Source organism: Eurosta solidaginis, chromosome 2 (genome assembly GCF_040869045.1).
Source record: "Eurosta solidaginis isolate ZX-2024a chromosome 2, ASM4086904v1, whole genome shotgun sequence".
NCBI lineage: Eukaryota > Metazoa > Arthropoda > Insecta > Diptera > Tephritidae > Eurosta > Eurosta solidaginis.
In genome coordinates, this window is record NC_090320.1 from 96,139,951 (window position 1) to 96,164,617 (window position 24,667).

Genomic DNA, 24,667 nt, shown 5'->3' on the forward strand with positions numbered 1-24,667 from the left:
ATTGGTAAGTGGAGTGCCCACAACGACGAATGAAGATTTAGGTGAAGTCTTCACTAAAATATGTCGCACAGTGCAGGCAAATCCGCCATCTATTCGCACTGCCTTTCGTATTCGAAAAAGCAAGAACGGAAGCCACCTTTAATAATCAAATTAAATTCACCCAATGACCGTTCTTTGCTTTTAAGAGCAATAGCTAACTTCTGCAAAAACAACAGAAGATCATTAGCTCTTAGCGATATTGAATGCAATGGAAATGGAAAAATATTTGTGCATGAGTGCCTTACAAAGCGTAACCGTGAAGTATTGCAGCATGCTCTGCAATTAAAAAAACAGAAACGGCTCACTTCTGTTTTCTCACTGCGCGGAGATGTGTATGTACGTACTCGTCAACACGGTGATGCTGTAAAAATTAGTGATAAAGAGAGCGCTGAACGAATTGCAGGAAACAACGTACCGACAAATGAAGCGAACAATAGACAAACATCCTAGCATAATGCTTTGCTTAGTTTTAATGCTTAATATATTATTTTATACTGGCACTATTGTTTCTCTTCCCATTTCACACTCTATACTCTTTTTCACTTCCACGTTTAAAACTTTCATCTGCTGCTCTGTTGATATCGTCTTGCTTGTTTATTTTGATTATGTATGAAGTGAATAACGATTGTACTGACAGTGGGCAGGTAAGGTGTATCTTGAGTCAAATATGTAAAAGACATCCAACATTCAATGTGTGTCATTTAAATACCCGCAGTCTTACGGTTCATAAATTAGACTACCTTTCATATGTATTTGCTGATCTAAACATTGACTTAATTTGTATTACCGAAACGTGGTTCAAATCTGGCGTTGAAGACCATTCTTATTCATTAGATAAATATGTATTGCTGAGAAATGACAGGAAAAATAACATCCGTGGTGGTGGAGTTGCTATATACTGCAAACAATTTTTGAATCCAAAAGTAATTTATCGCTCAGACCATACCAGTGAGGTAGAAAGTATATTTATTGAAATAGGCGATGCTCGGACTAAGTGTTTTGCGGCTTGTGTATACAACCCCAATAGGTCAAATGACTTAACATGCTTATTTATTAAACTCTCTGAATATGCAATAAATTATGAACATGTCATCATCTGCGGTGACTTTAATATTGATATCCTTAATAATGATTCCCGCAGTAAAAACCTTTTAAGTAACTTTCAGGCAAATGATCTGTGCATTGTGAACACATTCGCGACCCGTTTTTCTCCAAATAGCAAGGCAAGTTTACTCGATTTAATATGTGTTAACGATGCCAATAACATAAATCATATTGACCAATTCCCCATGGATGTTATTTCTGACCACGAAATGTTATTTTTATCGTATGATCTGAAATTCAACGTAAAAGAGCCCGACTTTGAATTTACCTATAGGAACTATAATGCTGTAAACCTAGATAAGCTAAGTAATGAGGCTGCTTTTCCTGACTGGAATGGATGCTTTTCCTTCTCTAAGTTAGACGAAAAGTTGGAATATTTTAATAGCCTTGTCAATCACCTTTTTAATAGATATGTTCCTCTAAAAACCGTTAAAATCCAAGGTCATAAAAAACCATGGTTCTCAAATGAAATTCTGAAGCTTTTAGGAAAACGTGAGAAAGCTTACAGAGAATGGAAGCAATTTCCATATGAAAACAAATGGGAAGCCTATCGTCTTTTGCGCAATCAAGCTACCTTATGTATCCGGAATGCTAAGGTGGCATATTTGAATAATAAATTTAATGCAAATTTGCCTCCAAAAATGCTATGGAAGAATCTTCGTACTGTTGGAGTAGCCAAAAAAGATAATATTCAATGCAAATTTGACCCTAATGTCATGAACTCACACTTCCTGAATGGTAATATAAGCGATAACAGTGTAAATTATAATGATGATCATAAAACCAGTTATGAACACAGTAAGAGGGGTAGTATAGGCAGAAGAACAAATATTGATATTGATGTTTTTGACTTCTCAGTTGTAACCGAAAGTGATGTCTTGGATGCTATATTTGACGTTAAGTCTAACGCCGTTGGAGTTGATGGCATCAGTATACGATTTATTAAACTTATACTTCCATTTGTTATAGCTTCACTAACACATATTTTTAACTTTTCAATTATGTCCGGTGGGTTTCCAAGTCAATGGAAAATGGCTAATGTTATCCCTATTCCTAAAGTTAAGTCTCCATGTTCTTCCAAAGAATTTAGACCAATTAGCCTGTTGCCAGCCTTGTCTAAGGTTTATGAGAAGCTATTAGCTAAACAGATAATTGATTATATATATAAGAATGACTTACTATATGAGGACCAGTCGGGATTCAGGAGAGGACATGGTTGCGCTACTGCCATGCTTAAGATTCTTGAAGACATACGCCCTGCCTATGACCGTAATGAGCTTACAGTACTTGTACTTTTAGATTTCTCACGAGCTTTTGACACAGTTGACTTCAGAATACTTCTTCATAAGCTGGAAATAAACTATAACTTCAGCTCTTATGCTATAAAGCTAATCCAAAACTACCTCACAGCGCGATTTCAGCAAGTTCAATGCGGTGATAATGTCTCAAACTTAAAGCTTATAACATCTGGTGTCCCACAAGGATCTATTTTGGGTCCAATATTGTTTACACTTTTTATTAACGACATAGTTCCTTGTTGCCAAAATGCCAAAATACATCTCTACGCGGACGACGCACAAATATACTTGTCACGCCCTATTGGGCTTACCGAAGACTTGTTCGTCAGGCTGAATGAAGACTTATCACGCATAGGAAATTGGGCTCACAGAAATAAGTTATATATGAATGCAACGAAATCTAAGGCGTTAGCAATATCAAGTGCAACATGTGACTTGAACAGCCTTCCTGAAGTTATACTTAATGAAGACAAAATATTATTCCATGACGTGGTCACCAATTTAGGCTTCAGAATTAACTCTAAATTAACTTGTGTGGACCATGTTAACCTTATGGTCGGTAAAATATATAATACCCTTCGAAATTTGTACAGAACTGCCTATTTACTACCACGTGAAACAAAAATGAAGCTGGTCAAATCTCTTATAATTCCTCAAATTTCTTATGGGGAACTTATATACGGTAATCTTGATTCGTCTTCAAATAATAAATTGCAGCTTGCTTTAAACAATGCTGCCCGTTTCGTTTTTTCTAAAAAGAAATTTGATCATATCTCTTCATATGCCGTACAAATTCTCGGAAGTAATGTTAATAACTTCTTAAAACTTAGAAATCTATGCTTCTTGCATAAGCTACTTCATTCCAAAAATCCCTCTTACTTATTTGAAAAACTAAATTTGTGTCAGTCCACTCGGACCCTAAATCTATTGGTCCCTAAGTTTAAATATACAACATCCTCAAAACTGTTCTTTGTCAGTACAATCTGTCTATGGAACTCACTTCCCTCCAAAACAAAAACTATTAAAAAAGCAGGATGTTTCAAACTAGCAGCATTTTCTTTTCTTAACTCTTAAGTTACTCTAAATCTTTAAAGTTTTAAGTGAATGTTTGATAATATATACTATTGAAAATTTGTATGTATTTAACTTTCTGTTTTTATATATGCTTTGTTATATCTTTAGATGAACAAGTAAATTTCTTTTTGTAACATTTATGTAGGTATGTATAATTACTTAATCGGATTGATGTACTGCCTAAAAGACGTAAGTCTTCCTGGTACAAATACTTAATAAATAAATAAATAAAATATCGCAAAATTGTTTAAGAAACGGACATCAGTGGTTGATTCTAGAATAAATATATTAAAGAAGACAACCGATGAAGTTAACAAAGGTTTTCAAAAGATGAATGAACAGCTAAATATATTTTATAACGAACTAGTTAAAGATCAAAATGCCGAACGAATGACTTTAATGTTTCAGATATTAACTATTCAAATAGGAATAGTTATAGACGAATGTGAAGATATTCAAGCGTCGATAATCAACTTACTAATTGACATAAATCTTGGTCGCATAAATCCAAAACTATTAAAACCGTCACAGCTTAATAATGAAATAGCATTGATAAAAACCAGCTACCACACAAATTAGTACTACCTGGGAAACGACTCGGTAATGAATTAAAATAAATCTATAAGTCAATGACTGCTAAAGGGTTAATTGATGATTGACGACTCGTCATAAACACAGAAATTCCCTTAATATCATATGAGCCATCAAATGCGTACAAATTAAATACGCTACCCATAAAATACAAAGGAAACATGATTATTCCTGATATAAAGGCAGAATATTTAATATATAAGTTTGATTTAAATCAATATGTATTGATAAACCAAGTAGATTTAAATAAGTGTCCAATTAACTCGGAAGATCATTACCAATGTACCTCTCTGAAGTTGGCAAGACAACTTTTACGTGGAAAAAAATTACCTATTGGGAAAATTGCCGTGAATTTGCCGTAATTTAGCCGTGAAACAAAAAAATTTGCCGTGGCCATATTTTAGAAAATACAGGGTGGCACGCTAACTTCACGTGAAGTTAGCGCGCCACCCTCAGAAAACCACCTTAGAGGCCAGCTAGGAAGATAATTCTTGCACACGAATTTGCCGTAAATTTGCCGTAGATAAGTGGCATATTATATAATTTCGAAAAAAAAAAATTTAACTTTTTTTTATGGTGCACCGCCAACCTCACGTGAAGTTAGCGTGCCACTTTTCGAAAACCACCTTAGACACCAGTTAGGAAAATAATTCTTGCACGTGAATTTGTCGTAAATTTGCCGTGAATTATCCGCGAAACAAAAAAATTTGCCGCGGCCATGTTTTAGAAAATACAGGGTGGCACGCCAACTTCACGTGAAGTTAGCGTGCCACCCTCAGAAAACCACCTTATAGGCCAGCTAGGAAAATAATTCTTGCACAGGAATTTGCCGTAAATTTGCCGTAGATAAGTGGCATATTTTATAAATTCGAAAAAAGAAATTTCAAATTTTTTTTATAGTGCACCGCCAACTTCACGTGAAGTTAGCGTGCCACCCTCAAAAAACCATCTTAGTGGCCAGCTAGGAAAATAATTCTTGCACACAAATTTGCCGTAGATAAATGGCATATTTCATAAATTCGAAAAAAAAAAATTTCAAATTTTTTTTATGGTGCACCGCCAACTTCACGTGAAGTTAGCGTGCCACCGTCAGAAAACCGCCTTAGAGGCCAGCTAGGAAAATAATTCTTGCACTCGAATTTGCCGTAAATTTGCCGTAGATAAGTTGCATATTTTATAAATTCGAAAAAAGAAATTTCAAATTTTTTTTTATAGTGCACCGCCAACTTCACGTGAAGTTAGCGTGCCACCCTCAGAAAACCATCTTAGTGGCCAGCTAGGAAAATAATTCTTGCACACGAATTTGCCGTAAATTTGCCGTAGATAAATGGCATATTTCATAAATTTGAAAAAAAAAATTTCAAATTTTTTTTATGGTGCACCGCCAACTTCACGTGAAGTTAGCGTGCCACCCTCAGAAAACCGCCTTAGAGGCCAGCTAGGAAAATAATTCTTGCACACGAATTTGCCGTAAATTTGCCGTAGATAAGTTGCATATTTTATAAATTCGAAAAAAGAAATTTCAAATTTTTTTTATAGTGCACCGCCAACTTCACGTGAAGTTAGCGTGCCACCCTCAGAAAACCATCTTAGTGGCCAGCTAGGAAAATAATTCTTGCACACGAATTTGCCGTAGTAAATGGCATATTTCATAAATTTGAAAAAAAAATTTCAAATTTTTTTTATGGTGCACCGCCAACTTCACGTGAAGTTAGCGTGCCACCCTCAGAAAACCATCTTAGTGGCCAGCTAGGAAAATAATTCTTGCACACGAATTTGCCGTAAATTTGCCGTAGATAAATGGCATATTTCATAAATTCGAAAAAAGAAATTTCAAATTTTTTTTATGGTGCACCGCCAACTTCACGTGAAGTTAGCGTGCCACTCTCAGAAAACCGCCTCAGAGGCCAGCTAGGAAAATAATTCTTGCACACGAATTTGCCGTAGATAAGTGGCATATTTTATAAATTCGAAAAAAGAAATTTCAAATTTTTTTTATAGTGCACCGCCAACTTCACGTGAAGTTAGCGTGCCACCCTCACAAGACCATCTTAGTAGCCAGCTAGGAAAATAATTCTTGCACACGAATTTGCCGTAAATTTGCCTTAGATAAATGGCATATTTCATAAATTTGAAAAAAAAAATTTCAAATTTTTTTTATGGTGCACCGCCAACTTCACGTGAAGTTAGCGTGCCACCCTCAGAAAACAACCTTAGAGGCCAGCTAGGAAAATAATTCTTGCACGCGAATTTGCCGTAAATTTGCCGTAGATAAGCGGCATATTTTATAAATTCGAAAAAAGAAATTTCAAATTTTTTTATGGTGTACCGCCAACTTCACGTGAAGTTAACGTGCCACCCTCAGAAAACCGCCTTAGAGGCCAGCTAGGAAAATAATTCTTGCAGACGAACTTGCCGTAAATTTGCCGTAGATAAGTGGCATATTTTATAAATTCGAAAAAAGAAATTTCAAATTTTTTTATAGTGCACCCCCAACTTCACGTGAAGGTAGCGTGCCACCCTCAGAAAACATCTTAGTGGCCAGCTAGGAAAATAATTCTTGCACACGAATTTGCCGTAAATTTGCCGTAGATAAATGGCATATTTCATAAATTCGAAAAAAAAAATTTCAAATTTTTTTTATGGTGCACCTCCAACTTCACGTGAAGTTAGCGTGCCACCCTCAGAAAACCACCTTAGAGGCCAGCTAAGAAAATAATTCTTGCACACGAATTTGCCGTAAATTTGCCGTAGATAAGCGGCATATTTTATAAATTCGAAAAAAGAAATTTCAAATTTCTTATGGTGTACCGCCAACTTCACGTGAAGATAACGTGCCACCCTCAGAAAACCGCCTTAGAGGCCAGCTAGGAAAATAATTTTTGCACACGAATTTGCCGTAAATTTGCCGTAGATAAGTGGCATATTTTATAAATTCGAAAAAAGAAATTTCAAATTTTTTTTATAGTGCACCGCCAACTTCACGTGAAGTTAGCGTGCCACCCTCAGAAAACCATCTTAGTGGCCAGCTAGGAAAATAATTCTTGCACACGAATTTGCCGTAAATTTGCCGTAGATAAATGGCATATTTCATAAATTCGAAAAAAAAATTTCAAATTTTTTTTATGGTGCACCGCCAACTTCACGTGAAGTTAGCGTGCCACCCTCAGAAAACCGCCTTAGAGGCCAGCTAGGAAAATAATTCTTGCACACGAATTTGCCGTAAATTTGCCGTAGATAAGTTGCATATTTTATAAATTCGAAAAAAAAAAATTCAAATTTTTTTTATGGTGCACCGCCAACTTCACGTGAAGTTCGTGTGCCACCCTCAGAAAACCACCTTAGAGGCATGCATTCTGTAAAGAAGAAAAATTCGTCCCTACTGTGGTTCTGAATATTATCAATGTTTGACATTTCGCACACCTGAATATTCATTTTGCATGGGGAATTGTTGTGCTTTAAAATAACGTTTGGGAAATTATCCATATAATATTGAATTCGCATTAAACACAAGAAAACGTATTAATTGCCGAATGAGCAACCTATACAAATATATAGGTGTTTCATATGTTTCAAATGTCCCGGGAAATTTTAAAAAATCCCGGGAATATGGCTCAAATTTGAGGTCTGTCCCGGGAACCCGAAATAAAAATCTGGCAACCCTAATACATATGTGAGGTGAGGGTGTTTTGAGCAAATTTTGAGTTTTAGGAAATGATATCTCAGTGAATGCTAAAAATTCGCAAACAAATTTTTTTTGCTCGAAGTGGACTTATGCCACTTAAAAAATTTTTGTCTTAATGCATTCAAGGCCTTTAAAATTTGAACTTATTTTTCTGGATTTTGTTTTTTAAACTAGCACGATTTCCTTTGGTGCTCAGAAACTGTTTTATTTAAAAAAATATAACCATTTTCTTTACATACTGAAATTTAACACCAATAAACCTTTAGCAATATTTAGAATCAATACAAACGCAAACCCATCTATATCACGATACATGAAAAAATGGACATATGTTACTTTAAAAAATAAGGGGTCATATGTTTATGTTGGTATGAATTTGCATGCTTACCTTTTATTTTCCCGGCAGATCCATCTCTGGTGACGTAATGCGACTTAAAATTAAACCCATGTTTAAGTTTAGAATGATTCCAAATAGCTCTGGAAATTTCATCACTCCACAGATTGGGTTGCAACACAGTCTTTACCCTCCGTCGTTTCTTTCCATTAATTAAGGTGTAATATGATATTTCGTTTAACATTTCATTAAAGGTGCGTTTATTGACTTTTACTATTTTCTACCAGAAATTCACTTTCCACACTTTCATTAACTTGGCTTCCATAAATATGGTCTCTTAAATTATATCTATTATTTACTACATAGGAATGAAGAGTGGATGCACTTAATTTCACTTCCTTGGAAATACACTTCCATATTTCGTTTGTAGCACTAACTATGCCCCCATTTTTTATGATTTCATTCTTAAAAAAAAGAATTCGACTGGCTAAAAAAGTTGGGTCAGTCTTGCACGGTTTACCGCGGGGACGTGAAGCCATTGTTCATATATGTAAATATTAAAATTTGTAATAAAACTTTTCGCGCACTTGCTAAGTGAAACTAAACCGTCTAAATCAAAGAATGATACGATAGTGATTTGGGTAACCCAATTTCTATTCCTTTTAGGTACATACATATATGAGTGCCATTTCAATAGACCTTGTCATCGCATTCCATTTTCAATAGGCATCAACACTTGTCATCGCACTTACCGCACATTAGTAACAATCTCAACCCTTTCAAAAAAAATCCGTAAAAAATTTCGTAAAATACAACGTAAACTAGAGAAAGGCTGCGGAACAGATCTTAGAAAATGTTATCTATACTCCTCATACTTATATATTACAAATAGGACAGCTAAGTGGATAGTTGCGGTCATGTACGTTTGTACATACATATGTATATGACCTTCCCATGTTCGCTTACTTCATGTGTGTAATTTGTTTTTTTAATCACTGCTGCTAAAAAGGAACAAATTATGTATGTATGTAGCATTTCCTAAAGCAACGGTCACAGGCAGATCTGTATCAAAAGCAGTTATTTGCTTTCCTATGCAACGAACTATGTTCGACCTTCACACGTGCTCAATCGGCTTTTTCGTTGTTTACAACAACCCGATCGTCAACACCGATAGTATATAAGTAAAAAGCAAAACATTCTCACATTGAGACCTCTATTTTTGAAAGACATTTATCTATATGTATGCCAAAAGTTCGATTTCAACAATTTACATAAACGAGAAAACTAAAACAAAAATATGTACTCTTTGCTGATTGGCTACCGCTGCTGACTCTAATGGATTTATCGCAGACCAGTTTGGCAAGAAAACATCCCTTCTATTATACACTGAGACAATTTAATTTTTTTGGCGCAAATAAACGTAAAATAGAATAGTTTAATAATTCTATGTTACTTGAATTTTTCAAAAAATTAAGAATCCTTCTAAAACAGAAAGTTTTAAAAGATGATTTCAGACACCTTGTGGTTTACACACAAAGTTTTCATATTTCGAGATTTTATGATACCTAAATAAACGGCTGATAAAAGTATATAAAGTATACTTAAAGAGACAAAAATGATCGCCATTGCTGTCGCCAGGCTTATTTTTATAACATAACTATGGGAAAATAAAACTTCGTTTGCGTTTTCCCAGAAAATTAAAGTTTCGGAAAACTTCTCTTCTGAACAAGCAGAGTAGCAACATCGGATGAGACTATTATTTGCGCATTTGCGAAAAACTATTTTGCAAACAAACGCTCATGCGTAGAATGTTTTCATGGTTTAATGTTAACAATTTATTTTGTTTAAATAATAAAGTAGTATTTGTATAGCATATTTACGAATTAATTTTCGTGTGTTAACAAACATTCGTGCATATGTTCTCCCTCATTGATTTTTCATCAACAACTAAACCACTACCAATAAGATGATTTTAGTTTTACTCACACAGCCACAGTTTTCATTTTGGTGACCACTGTACTAATACAACCACAAACATTTCAACAACATAACCCAGGCGGCGCGCCGCGGCGTCGGCGTCTGTTTTTATGGCCTTAATACTTGCACCAAAGGCTGTTCAGCTCTTGTCAACTGCGTGGGAATTACCACACATTCCAAGGACTCTGTACGAGGCATATGTATATACATAACAAAACAGACAGACGTTTGTAGAATACCGACAGACGGCGCCATAGTGGCTATTCCACTATGTTCGCTACCGCAGGCGTTTTTTTGTCTGTTTAATATTTGTACAAATGTACAATACTAGACATTGGCATCAGCGTTTTTTACCCTTAACTGTTGCATCAAAAGATGAAAAGGATCGCTACTGTTTTTTTTATCTATTTATCTTTGCGTATGGGTGTTTCCCGCGCTACGGATGCTCCATCCTGACACACTCTTTTGAGCATAGAAACCATAGCAGGCTTAATGCAGAAAATTTGCATAGCTTTCTACCTAACTCAAATACAAAAATCTTTCGTAAGTGATGCACAGGTCATCATAAAGTTGCTGCTCAGATGTACATATGTAACTCATATTTTAAGCGGCATTATTGGAATGGTTTATGCAGGAACATGCAGACTATGGCACATAGTCATAGTCAAAATAAAATAGATTTTATATTTAGCTGCAGATTTTTTGACAGATAGCTCATAGAAAATTTTATCAAAAAGCTGTAACTAAATTTAGAACCTATTTTATTTTGACTATGCGCCTATATATTTTTATAAAATATGCCACTTACCATACGGTGCACCATAAAAAAATTTGAATTTTCTTTTCCGAATTTATAAAACATTCCACTTATCTACGGCAAATTTACGGCAAATTCGTGTGCAAGAATTATTTTCCTAGCTGGCCTCTAAGGCGATTTTCTGAGGGTGGCACGCTAACTTCACGTGAAGTTGGCGGTACACCATTAAAAATTTGAAATTTTTTTTTTTCGAATTTATAAAATATGCCACTTATCTACGGCAAATTTACGGCAAATTCGTGTGCAAGAATTATTTTCCTAGCTGGCCTCTAAGGTGGTTTTCTGAGGGTGGCACGCTAACTTCACGTGAAGTTGGCGGTGCACCATAAAAAAATTTGAAATTTTTTTTTTCGAATTTATAAAATATGCCATTTATCTACGGAAAATTTACGGCAAATTCGTGTGCAAGAACTATTTTCCTAGCTGGCCTCTAAGGCGGTTTTCTGAGGGTGGCACGCTAACCAGGGATGCACCTTAACGTTAAGCTAATCGTTTATCAAAAAATTTCCACCGCTTCTGTTGAAACACTTCGAAATATTATCGATAAAGAAATTATCAAGATAAATTTTATCTCGTTTTTAACCGAAACGAAAAGCTTTCGTTAACGTTAAAAACGTTAACAAAAACGTGATACTTTATGTTTGAATTGTGCTGGCAATGCTATAGCCATGGTGAAGCCGTAAGGTGGTAACAGCGAGCGGACATACACACACAAACTCCATGTAATTTGTTTGTGTAATTCGTTGGTGGTAATGTCAAAAATACTCTGAGAAATGTTCGTACTGTCAAAATTCATGAGAAAAGTTGCAATCAGCTTGGCTAATGCTTTCACCTTTAATGACTCCGCCATCAATCAGCTTTGCCAGCATAGTTTGAAATTAATAATCAACATAAACGATTTGATTTCGTTTTGATAGGGCAGAAAACGAAACAAAATCATTTCGTTAATTTGACGTTCTTAACGTTAATAAACGAAACGAAATGACTTTGTTTCATTTATTAACGTTAATTATCGTAACGAAATGATATCGGTTCGTTGGTTAAGCATGCCTGACGCTAACTTCACGTGAAGTTGGCGGTGCACCATAAAAAAAATTTGAAGTTTTTTTTTCGAATTTATAAAATATGCAACTTATCTACGGCAAATTTACGGCAAATTCGAGTGCAAGAATTATTTTCCTAGCTGGCCTCTAAGGCGGTTTTCTGAGGGTGGCACGCTAACTTCACGTGAAGTTGGCGGTGCACTATAAAAAAAATTTGAAATTTCTTTTTTCGAATTTATAAAATATGCCATTTATCTACGGCAAATTTACGGCAAATTTGTGTGCAAGAATTATTTTCCTAGCTGATCACTAAGATGGTTTTCTGAGGGTGGCACGCTAACTTCACGTGAAGTTGGCGGTGCACTATAAAAAAATTTTGAAATTTCTTTTTTCGAATTTATAAAATATGCCACTTATCTACGGCAAATTCGTGTGCAAGAATTATTTTCCTAGCTGGCATCTAAGGCGGTTTTCTGAGGGTGGCACGCTAACTTCACGTGAAGTTGGCGGTGCACCATAAAAAAAATTTGAAGTTTTTTTTTTCGAATTTATAAAATATGCAACTTATCTACGGCAAATTTACGGCAAATTCGAGTGCAAGAATTATTTTCCTAGCTGGCCACTAAGATGGTTTTCTGAGGGTGGCACGCTAACTTCACGTGAAGTTGGCGGTGCACTATAAAAAAAATTTGAAATTTCTTTTTGCGAATTTATAAAATATGCCACTTATCTACGGCAAATTTACGGCAAATTCGTGTGCAAGAATTATTTTCCTAGCTGGCCTCTACGCGGTTTTCTGAGGGTGGCACGCTAACTTCACGTGAAGTTGGCGGTGCACCATAAAAAAAATTTGAAATTTTTTTTTCGAATTTATAAAATATGCAACTTATCTACGGCAAATTTACGGCAAATTCGAGTGCAAGAATTATTTTCCTAGCTGGCCTCTAAGGCGGTTTTCTGAGGGTGGCACGCTAACTTCACGTGAAGTTGGCGGTGCACCATAAAAAAAATTTGAAATTTTTTTTTTCAAATTTATGAAATATGCCATTTATCTACGGCAAATTTACGGCAAATTTGTGTGCAAGAATTATTTTCCTAGCTGGCCACTAAGATGGTTTTCTGAGGGTGGCACGCTAACTTCACGTGAAGTTGGCGGTGCACTATAAAAAAATTTGAAATTTCTTTTTTCGAATTTATAAAATATGCTACTTATCTACGGCAAATTTACGGCAAATTCGTGGGCAAGAATTATTTTCCTAGCTGGCCTCGAAGGTGGTTTTCTGAGGATGGCACGCTAACTTCACGTGAAGTTGGCGTGCCACCCTGTATTTTCTAAAACATGGCCGCGCCAAATTTTTTTGTTTCACGGATAATTCACGGCAAATTTACGGCAAATTCACGTGCAAGAATTATTTTCCTAACTGGTGTCTAAGGTGGTTTTCGAAAAGTGGCACGCTAACTTCACGTGAAGTTGGCGGTGCACAATAAAAAAAGTTAAATTTTTTTTTTCGAAATTATATAATATGCCACTTATCTACGGCAAATTTACGGCAAATTCGTGTGCAAGAATTATCTTCCTAGCTGGCCTCTAAGGTGGTTTTCTGAGGGTGGTACGCTAACTTCACGTGAAGTTAGCGTGCCACCCTGTATTTTCTAAAATATGGCCACGGCAAATTTTTTTGTTTCACGGCTAAATTACGGCAAATTCACGGCAATTTTCCCAATAGGTAATTTTTTTCCACGTAAAAGTTGTCTTGCCAACTTCAGAGAGGTTACCAATGTCCAGGGAATTGGCCTTGGAAGTCAGCAACGGACAATTCATGCTAAGTAGCAGCATTAAAGCAATATGAAATCGAAGTGTGTGGATTCAAGCCCGCCACAGATGAAAATGTTTGGATTAAACTATCATCTCAAAATCGTTGGCTTTACAAGATATTTAGCAAATCAACGATACATCTAGAATGTGATGACGATCAACAAATTCGAATGGAAATCCCTAAACAAGGCGTTATCACCATAAGGGAAGGATGTAAAGTTCGACATGAAGGAGTAACTTTAACAGCATCTCATCAAATACAATCCGGGATCACTAAAGATTTGCTATCCTCTTCTTGGGAAAAATACATTGAAAATAAACCAGACCTGTGAATTAAACCTTGTGAATCTACACTCAGAGAAAAAAACGTTCTAAAACGAACGAAACAAGTTCAAAATTAAGAACATTCGTTGACAAAAGTCTGTTAAGTACGTTTTTTCTTAACTCGTGACCGATGGGCTTGTTTTAAGAACAGTTTTTCCAAGCACACCGTTCGTATTTTATGACCAGTTTGGTATCGATGTGTGAATTTTCTGTGCTCATTTCAAGCACTACTTGGGCTTGATTTAAGATTTTTCGTTCTCACGCTTCGAGAACGTTTTGTGGTCGTTTTAATAGTTTTCGGTCTCAATTCAAGAACGGTTGGTGCTTGATCATTGGTGGGAGGAAGGTAATTTTTTATATGTTACCCCATTATTTATTTATTTTTTATTAATAAATAATTTTTTTGTTATTAATAAAAAAATATTAATAACAAAAAAACTATTATTAAAAGCCAAAAGGTTCGAAAAAACGCATAATATGCATTTTTTCATATATTTCTCTTATCGAGAAATTTTTATTATTTGATGATGCAATCTGAATATATATTTAAAACATTTCATAACAAGTTTGAGAATTACCTGTACATATGCGAATGGAACTAAACGAAAAATAAGAGTTAAAAAAATAGAATACAAAAAAATGTTTTAAAAAACTTTAGAGTTTGACGGTGATCGAACTCGCACCACACGATCGCAAGCGCAACATCATAGCCGCTGGGCCACTACAACTGCTTGGTAGCTCGTGCCAAATGTTGTACTTAACATTGCAGTGCACACGAATTGTACCGTTTCTTTTTTCTTGAACTTAATTTAAGAACATCGTTCTCATTAATAGAACATTCGTTCATATTTTATGACCAGCCGTTCTCTTTTCAAGAACATGGTTCTCAGTTCAAGAACAAGGTTATTGTTTTAAGAACAGGCCGTTCGTTTTTCAAGAACAAAAAAGTAAGAACATGAAAAGCTTGAATTGAGTCCGGTGGTGCTGGATTTTAGAACGGCGTTTTTCTCTGAGTGTACCTTAATAAACAACACTAAAGGTATCCTTACACTTAAATAGCAAATAGAGGTTCTCAAAAAGGAAAATATCAAATTAAAAGGTATAAATTTTCACCACATAAGTGACCATGCTTCACTGTCTTTATTTTTAATAATAGGGTTAATCATCGTTAAATTATATGTAAGATCAAAATATAAAACTAAAAACGTATCTGTTCCATTTGAATTTCCAGTTAGATATAATCATAATTAAATAAATTGTTAGGAAACCTGTTTGTTTAAGAGAAATAGCGTAATTTTTGGCCTTTGGCAGAATGTTCATGAAAATATGAACAAGTAATCTTGTTGGCTCTATGGCGATAAGATATGAATATATAAATCCATACGTAAAAGGTATAAATATCTACAGTCCACTTAAATTTCGAAATAAAAGATAAGCGTAACAATGTGAATGTTGTTCATAATCATATTTCTAAATTACTTATCTGAAAACACATAAAAATATAAAAATAACCCAAGACACCAACGCATACAAACAGCAACGAAATTTTATTTGTTTAAAAAGAAGTATGTACGTGCATTAATGCACTTGAGTCAACAGTGGCCTCAAGCAAAGATTATTGCTGATTACGATAAATTGGAGTTGCATGAGACACATTAAAATTAAGGCACTTAGAATGCGTTGGTATCTAATGTACACATTAAAAATAAATATACACACAAACATAAACATTTAGAATAGGAACATAGCTTGTAAAATTTGTATATAAACTGTTGCAAATATTTCAATAAAACAGAATTCATTTGAACTCTCATTGGAAAGCATCTTTTTCTTTTTAAGTTATAATAATCTTGTTTCCCCCATTAGCGGTAAGGGACAGGAATTTACAGCTTAAACAACCTTTGTATCGAGACTTCATTGGTATAGCTGTTTGTTGGAAGCGTTCTCCCTGTTCATCGGATTCGGTAGAAAGTTGTCTCTCTAACAGTCCAGATGAGCATGCATCAAATGCATTTTTAAAGACATATGAAATTGTGCTTTTGAAAACGCTTCCACTAGGTTGTTGACGTACTCTCGAAAATTGTCTTCAAGCTGATTTACAATAACCTTAGTAATAACAACCTTTAACGCACCCCAAGCAACCGCAACATTAGTATCTAAGGTTTTGGTGAAATCTTAGTTTTTATCATCTTTCGAATGTCCGGACCGTTAAACATACCTAAGCATGTATTAAAATATATAAAAATCATTAACTCAAAAGCATATGAATATGTAATTTAAATATGAACCTGATTAAATTTTGGCGCAAGAAAGTTTAGGAAACATTTGTCTCAGACACGCTTTTGAGACATCATTGTTTTTAATAAATGTCTTGATAAAGTTTGTTACTAGTCCCAATTTTATATGTACTGGCGGAATCAAGAATTTCTCACGACTTACTAGAGGACTGTTTATGACGTTTGCTTTCCCAACAGTATATTCGTATCGAAGAGGCCAATATTTTTTATTGTATTGGTCTCCGGTATAACGCGTATCCCACAAACAAATAAAGCACATGTTCCTTGGCCATCCAGACGCTGGCAGTCCCATGATAGTGGCTATTACTTTCATGTCTGCACATACTCTCCACTGGAATTGCTCGTACTGTATATAATTGAGGAGAACTTTCAAGTTGTTGCATGTTTCAAGCCTGCTGTATTGTATTCTAGAGGGACTGGTGAAATACTTTTGTATTTGTATAACAAGATTGCTTTTAAACTGGCTTTGTTAGAATCGACGAAGAGGCGCTAATCTGGTGGATTATGATTTATACTCATCTCGGGCGAGTTTTCTCTAACTCCCGTTGTGTAATGAGCCTCACTAATCCAGTTCATTCAGATGGAACAAATGTCTCATGACCTTCGATGGAGTGCGTATAGAGTGATTCCACTACTGGAATAGTATTTACCAAACTTGTTTTAATACTAAATTTAGCGCACACTAAACAAAGCTTCGATTGCAGAATTGCTTCACATTCTTTTTCAGATTTTTTTTTATTTTAGACTTAGTATTATACACTTTTATCAAATATTTAATGCTATTGAATGAGCACTAAATCTCAGCTGTTCTCATTTGCTCACGTTAAAAGCATCGCACACTTGATGACCATCATTTGTAGGGAAACACAGTGGACATAAGTACAGTTAATAGCTCATAAGTATAAAAACGCAGTGCTTTGATTTGAAAATAACACATTTAATGCAAGTTTATGATTTATTTAATATTCAATAGTTTAACCAGCTGGAAATTGTGTTGGTTAAAATAAATTTTTGGTAAAAAACGAAATTTTTTCGCTTAAACAGGAGTTTTGCCAAATTTTTCTTCATAAAGTTTAAAGATATGCATATCAAAATAAAGGCCATTTAACCACCTTCGCAGCAACATTAAGATTTTTTATATGGAAATTGGGAATATGAGGTTTTTCATATTTTCGAAGCTCTGACTTTTCACCTCGTATAACAGCTGTTATACTAAATTTCTCAAAAAAAGAATTCATCGCTTCTAATAAGGGGAAAGAGCGGACCACGATCGCATTTTTACTTTTTGAATTTTTAACAAAAAAAAATAAAGTTTCGAAATGTAGAATTTCGAACTTCGAAAGGCGATATCCATTTTTTGGAGGGTAACTTCGAAAAACGGAGATAGTACTTTGTGCATTTAAGCCTCAATATCTACAAAAAAGTGGGTTTGGTCCAATACCCAGCCGGCTGTTGCACGGTGTTATGATACAGAGAAGACTAAAAATAAGAATGAAATAAAAAAAAATATTAAAATAGTTGGGTTCACAGACAAAATTAGCAACGAAAGTTTTGTAGAATGTTAGTTAAGCAGAACAGGTCATGCGCTGGGAAAGATTTTAAAGTTTTAAAGCTTTATGAAAACACAAATAGTAGTGAAGAAAGTTTTATTGTGTTGGTAGAAACAGATGCAGTAACATCTGAACATGTTTTGCAAGAAAAAAAAATTGTATATAGAATGGGACCCTTGTGTTGCTTACGAACATGTATGCGTTTTAAGATATTTTAAATTCTAGGGGTATAAGCACAAAGCCAATGAGTGTACAAATAAAGTAGCGTGCAGCAAATGTGCTCGAGCCCATGACAGCAAGGAATGTGCCGCAAACATAACCAAATGTGTTAATTGTAACGAATTAGTAAAAAGCTCGTAAAGCTAGTAAGCTCTTACCGAACCTGTAATTATTCCATACAATTAGGATTAAAATGCATATAGAATTACCTAAATGGTGAATAAAGGAATAGCAACAAAAAGGCAATACTTAGCGACCAATTGCAAAGCGAGCGGCGGGACATTCAGATGGCTGAGTGGTTAAAGGCATCTGCCTTTACACTAGTATAAAGTATGAATGTTGGAGATTTCGATTTCAATATTCAGTTACCGAGAAGCCAGCTGATGGAGAAGTGAAATTCAGAAACATGCCCTAGTAACCATCGCCGTTTGCAAACTTTGCAATTTTTCTCATTCTATCTTTATGTTTCTATACTCATCCCATTCTCCGGATATTTTAGCTAGTTTATAAAGCTCAAGTTTATACTTATTCATGTTGGCCAACTTATTGTCATACCATTTATTAATTAACTTTAAGTGTACTACCTTTTCATAAGTAAAGTTTCGCATGGCATTCAAAACATGGCTATTAATCAGCACTACTTTGGACTCTAAATCAATTCTATTAAAGTTATTGAAATCACACAAGCGCAATTGATTAATAAGTGCTTCAGTATTATAATACTCCCATGAAATAATGTTTTCAAGGCTTCTCATTTTTGTCCTTTTAATTTTAAATTGGATGGTACTTTTACACGTGGCACACTGGCAAGAGTATGACCGTCTGAGGTAGATACCTTTCCGACATAGGTTTGGAGCATAACGGCAGCCTGGGACCGGGGTTGTTTCAATACCTTCCCAGAGCAAGGGGATATGGAGCGGTTCAGCTGTAAGGAGCTGCTCCGGAGATGACAATTTGTGTGAAGGACGAAACAAATTAAATGGGGTTACACTGAAATGACAGCCCTTGGTCGGGGAAGAAACGGGAGTCACTCCGGTACATAGAACCGGTTGCAAGTAATTCTCTTATCTTGTATTGGTCATAACTTCTGAATGGGTAAAGATATTATAACCATTTTTGTTTAAAATAAATATATATTTTAAGCGCAAGCTTTTAAATTTTTTGAAGAGATACTATTACAAGTATTTAGCAGCTTTATTTTGCAAATTTGCGAAGAAATATTCACGGTTTCAACCTTTCCTAAAAATACAACATTGCTCATTTTATGCAAAAATATTTTTATATCGAAAATTAGTTACATCTTAGAAATAAGAAGAGAAGTTACCGGAAGAAGAGTGTGTGGCAGCTACCGCCAGTTGAAAAGGGAAGGGAGACGCCTTTTCAGGAAAAAAGGAGATGCAGAAAGGCGTGAGCTGCTAGCCACCAGCAATAGCGGCCGCAATTTTTGACAAAAAATTCGGCGACCGAATGAAGGTCTTAAGTTCGGGGCAAACGTCTGTAAGAACGAAAACGCCGACCTTGTAACCGATGTCCAGAGAGTACTTAGATTATGGACGAAGCACTTCTCTGCTCTCCTAAAGGGAGACAGCGAGGTACCGCACAGGGATGACAAACCTGATCCCGAAATCGATGATGATGGAATTAATATCCCCCTCCACACAATTATGACGAAGTCAGAGTAGCAATAACCAGATTAAAAAACAACAAGGCCGCGGGCGCTGATGGATTACCTGCAGAGCTATTCAAATACGGCGGAGAGAAGTTGGTAAGGTGCTACTTCAAAAAAATGCAAAAAAGAATTTACACCCATCACCTCTTCGTCGATTTTAAATACGCCTTCTACAGCACGAAAAGGAAAGTTTGAAAATAAACGAGGTGTCAGAAAGGGTGATCCCCTATCTTGCGATTTCTTTAATTTGATGCTGAGAAAATTATACTAGCTGCAGAACTTAACCGCTCTGGAATAATATTCTAAAAAAGCGTGCAATTATGCGAATAATCAGTTTTGTCAATAAACGCTACTTTGGACTAGGCATGCAATTGAAAAGTAAAGTCCTCTCTCGGCAACGAAAATCATGCTCTACAAGCCACTTATCGTACCCATCCTGCTATACTGTGCAGAAACATGGACCATTACATCATCAGATGAAGCGGTTTTGGGAGTGTTCGAGAGAAAAGTTTTGAAAGATTTACGGACCTCTACGCTGTACGAGCTTTACGCAGACATCAATATAGTCCACCGAATTAAAACACAGCGGTTGTGCTGGCTAGGCCATGTTATGCGAATGAAAGATGACGCTCTAGCTAAGTATTTTTATCGGAACCCGCCTATGGAAGCAGAGGAATAGGGCGGTCTTCACTACGGTGGAAGGACCAGGTCGAAAACATTTTAAACTCCCTTGGTGTGAAAAATTGGCGCCATTTGGCAGAAAGAAGAAACGACTGTTCATAACCGTTTAAACGGTTGAGCGACAATTAATTAAATAAATAAAAGGTTACTTGTTTTTTATTTTTTAAATCGATATGAAAAATCCTAATATTTGCCCCTCTATCAAACGAGGTAACTATTTAAGTTATCCAAGGAAAAGTTGTTTTAAGTGGTCCGCAATAAAAATTGTTTCCCTCATTAGTACTATGTGGAGGCGGATACAAGAATTAGATAGCCGAAAAAATATGGTTATTTAAACATTTACCTGTGAGATGTAAGCACCACCGTTTTTTCACGACTTTGATATTCCTTTATACATTTCCACAGAAATCGCCGAGATTCTGGATCTACTCCTGTTGTTGGTTCGTCCAACAAAATAAGCGATGGACTTCCAATCTATGAGATACATATACATACATAAAACAAAAGATTAAGTAGCTGCTTTTATTAGTTCTATCTTTACAAATACCATAGCTAGTGCCGCACTTAGTTTGCGCTTTGTTCCACCGGAATACTGACGTACTTCTACATCTTTATATCTTTCGATATCTAACATTTGCAGCCAGTATAAAACTTCATTATTTACTCTTGATGAATTTGAAATACCCCGCAACTTTGCCATATAATATAAAACTTGATATGCTGTCATAAATTCATTTAGACAATCGGTTTGTGGGCAGTAACCAAACCGATAGCGATATTCTGTCTCATTCGCTATAATATCGATGCCATAAATTTTTATTGTACCTCGAGTTATAGTCCTGTTTGCACTTATCATTTCAAAAGTTGATGTTTTTCCTGCACCGTTGATGCCAAGTAATCCGAAGCACTCTTGTTTTTCCACAGTAAAATTTAGACCACATACCGCGGTTTTATGGTTGTATAATTTATACAAGTCATGAACAAGCAATGGATAAAATTTTTCACTTTTGTCTATTGGAAGATATACATATATTAATTTGGTTATCGAATATGTTACACGAAAAGAAAAAAAATATATAATTATAAGGTTTTAACAAACGATGTACCATTCAATGCAATACCAACAGACGTATTTTCGTTTGCTACTAAATCGTCCTCTCCACGTACATGCTCTGTGTTTCTTGCAGCCATCCACCGACATTTATAACATTTAACAAGACTCTTGATTTGTTCGCATTTGTATTTGTTCTCGAGGACACCCACAAAAATGGCCTGAATTATATGTATATATTAAACAATCACTTTTAATAATACCATTCACTTACCATAGTTATTACCCAAATGAGAATACTTTCAAAAAAAAAGGTATTAACACTGAGCACAGCTGGTAAGTCAGATGAGACCAATAGTTGACTTCGGCGGCTAAGTAAAAATCGTTCATTAATAATTCTCATTTGATGATTTAAATTGAAATCCGGTAGTTGTTTTAATATAAAAATTTTGCCTTCATGATACTCCATAGCACGAACGCTCCCGGATGTGATTAAGGGTATTATGGCTGTAAATTTATGATACATATACATAAGGCTGGATCGGTCCACATACAAAGTTTGCAATTATCAAGAGCAAAAAGAGCCAAAATTTCATTATCTTTTTGCCTTTTTTAGTTTAAAGGATAATTTTAAGTACTTTATATATTATATTTTTCTAATGTAATCTTGCCTGGTCAACAGTTACTAAATTGAAGTTTCTACCCTCACAACGGCTATCAAACATTATAGTAAGCTATTGTTGTTTTTAGAAGCAGACCAATCAATTAACAAACAAAATAGTTACGGCGAGCAAGGAGGCCTAAACTAATGCAGTATTCAAGTGCTTTCATCTTCCTTTTCTATTTGCTTTCTATCTGAAGAAATGTCGATGAAAATCACCTTATAGCGTGTTCGTTGTTGTTGTTGTTGTACTTGTAGTGATAAGGATACTCCCCAAGGGCATTTGGGAGTGCTATCGATGTTGATGGTCCTTTGCTGGATGCAGATCCGGTACGTTCCGGTAACAAGCACCATTAAGGGACTAGTTCGACCATCTCAGGAACGATTTAGTATGACCACATTTATTTATTTATTTAAAGTCGACAATAAACGTAAAACGGTCGACTACATAATAAATATATACATATGTATACAGTTTAAAGGCTAAAATTAAATATATAGAAATTTCAACAATGCTCTAGTAGAACAAATAATATATGTATATAACAATACAATTGAATTTCTGAATATAAGGCTAGAAATAAAAGAAAAAAAATAAAACCTTTCCATTCGGAATGCGCATGGTTCCGATCGGCGTCCTGTGGGAATGCAAACAAGATTCCAATCAGTATGTCGTCGGAATGCGGCAGAACTCCGATAGTATAGTGTTGTATGACATCACAATGCATAAAAAAGTAACATGACTTGCCTTGTTGGAATGCACCGGATTCCAATCAACTCGATGCCTGACCCATAAGATTATACTCCCGGAATGCATGCGATTCGGTCACTATCTCGTGAGAAAACATTTTTTTAACGTTTTTGGAATGCACCAGATTCCAATCAACATAGTACTGTCTTGTTTCTTTCTAATGTTCCAGGTTGAAGAGTCAACGTATCCAACCTATCCTTATACGATATCGTGTCTGGGTTTTTTAAGGGACAAACAATGCCGGCGTTAAAAAAAAAAAATAGATGCTACCTCTCAGGTTAGATAGGCAAGAATTGCATTACGTAAAGTGGCAAAAGTACATTCAAAACTAATACAACTATACAAGTCATTGTAGTGCGAACACGAGATAAGCAGAGGATTATTTTTAGTAAAGTTTCGACGACAAAGGGGTAAATGAAAAGGTACATAGTGTCTGGATAATCTAGGAGGGACAGGAAAATTCAATCGGCTTAGAAGGTCAGCGGAGTCAATTTCTCCAATAATGAGCTTATGGGTAAACAATACCCCAAGTAATATTCTGTGATTTTCCAGAGTGGGTAAGCTAATAAGAAGCCTACTTCTGTATGGTGGTATGTGAAGATTTGGGTCCCAATTAAGACCACGTAATGCAAATATCAGAAACTGTTTTTGTACAGACTCAATACGCTTTATATGGTTTTGAGGGATAGGACACCAAATGCACGAACAATACTTAAGTATTGGACGGACCAGCGATGTGTAGAGAGTCTTAGTGAGGTACGGGTCATCAAACTCTTCAGCCCAACTTTTAACAAATCCAAGTCCCGACGCCTTGATGGCAATAGACGAAATATGAATGTTAAAACTCAATTTCGGATCAAAAAGGACACCTAAATCATTTGCAAAGGGGTGCCATCTAGTATAAAATGATTTAAAACTGGGTTCACACGATGAAATGTCTTATACTTACATTTAGAGCAATTGAAAACTAGTAAATTTGTTGAGCACTAACATTGGAACGATTCTAAATCGGTCTGAGGAAGGTTTAAGGAACCCGTATCGGCAGGGCAACAAGTGTAGCAAAGTATTACATCATCCGCATACATTATAGTATGGGAATACAATATAATCTGTGATAAGTCGTTTATGAACAGGATAAAGAGCAAAGGGCCTAGGTGACTGCCTTGAGGTACACCGGAGGATTCCGAGTGAACACATTTGAACAGGACTTTTTGGGATATGTTAGAAAGATAGCTAGTCAGCCAAATTAAAAGGCGAAATGGAAAGCCCAAAAAATAGAGCTTATGAATTAGTAGATCACGGTTGACGGTATCGAATGCTTTACTGAAGTCAGTGTAGATGACGTCAGTTTACTTGTTAGCTAAAAATCCATCCATAACTATAGACGTAAATACGAGCAAGTTGGTAGTGGTTGACCTTTGACGTATGAAGCCGTGTAAAATCTTAATCAAAGAGACAATAACTCTTCTCAAAACAATTTTTTAGTGGCCACTAAGATGTTTTAGTGAGAGTTATTTTGGAGCACTGTATGCAAACAGCTGGTCAGCCATTAGCGAACAGCAAATACAGCTGTAAGCAAAATACACAAACTGCCACAATATGTATTGCACCTTTATTAAGATTTTATGCACTAAAAGCTAATAACTGAACTGTATAGAATTAAAACAATTTATATGTAGAATTTCG

The 24,667-nt window shown here is 35.5% G+C and overlaps 1 protein-coding gene across 4 annotated transcripts in view; it reads right to left on the reverse strand.

Moving 5' to 3' along the window:
* Positions 1-24,667, reverse strand: part of Eato (Engulfment ABC Transporter in the ovary) — an 854,933-nt gene that overhangs the window by 146,851 nt on the left and 683,415 nt on the right. For all 4 annotated transcript variants that reach the window (XM_067766015.1, XM_067766013.1, XM_067766012.1 and 1 more), the window contains 4 exons: positions 21,844-22,076; positions 21,625-21,790; positions 21,066-21,529; positions 20,862-20,992 (listed from right to left, as the gene is read on the reverse strand). In XM_067766015.1, the coding sequence (XP_067622116.1) occupies positions 20,862-20,992; positions 21,066-21,529; positions 21,625-21,790; positions 21,844-22,076 (994 nt within the window). The remainder of the gene's footprint in view (positions 1-20,861; positions 20,993-21,065; positions 21,530-21,624; positions 21,791-21,843; positions 22,077-24,667) is intronic.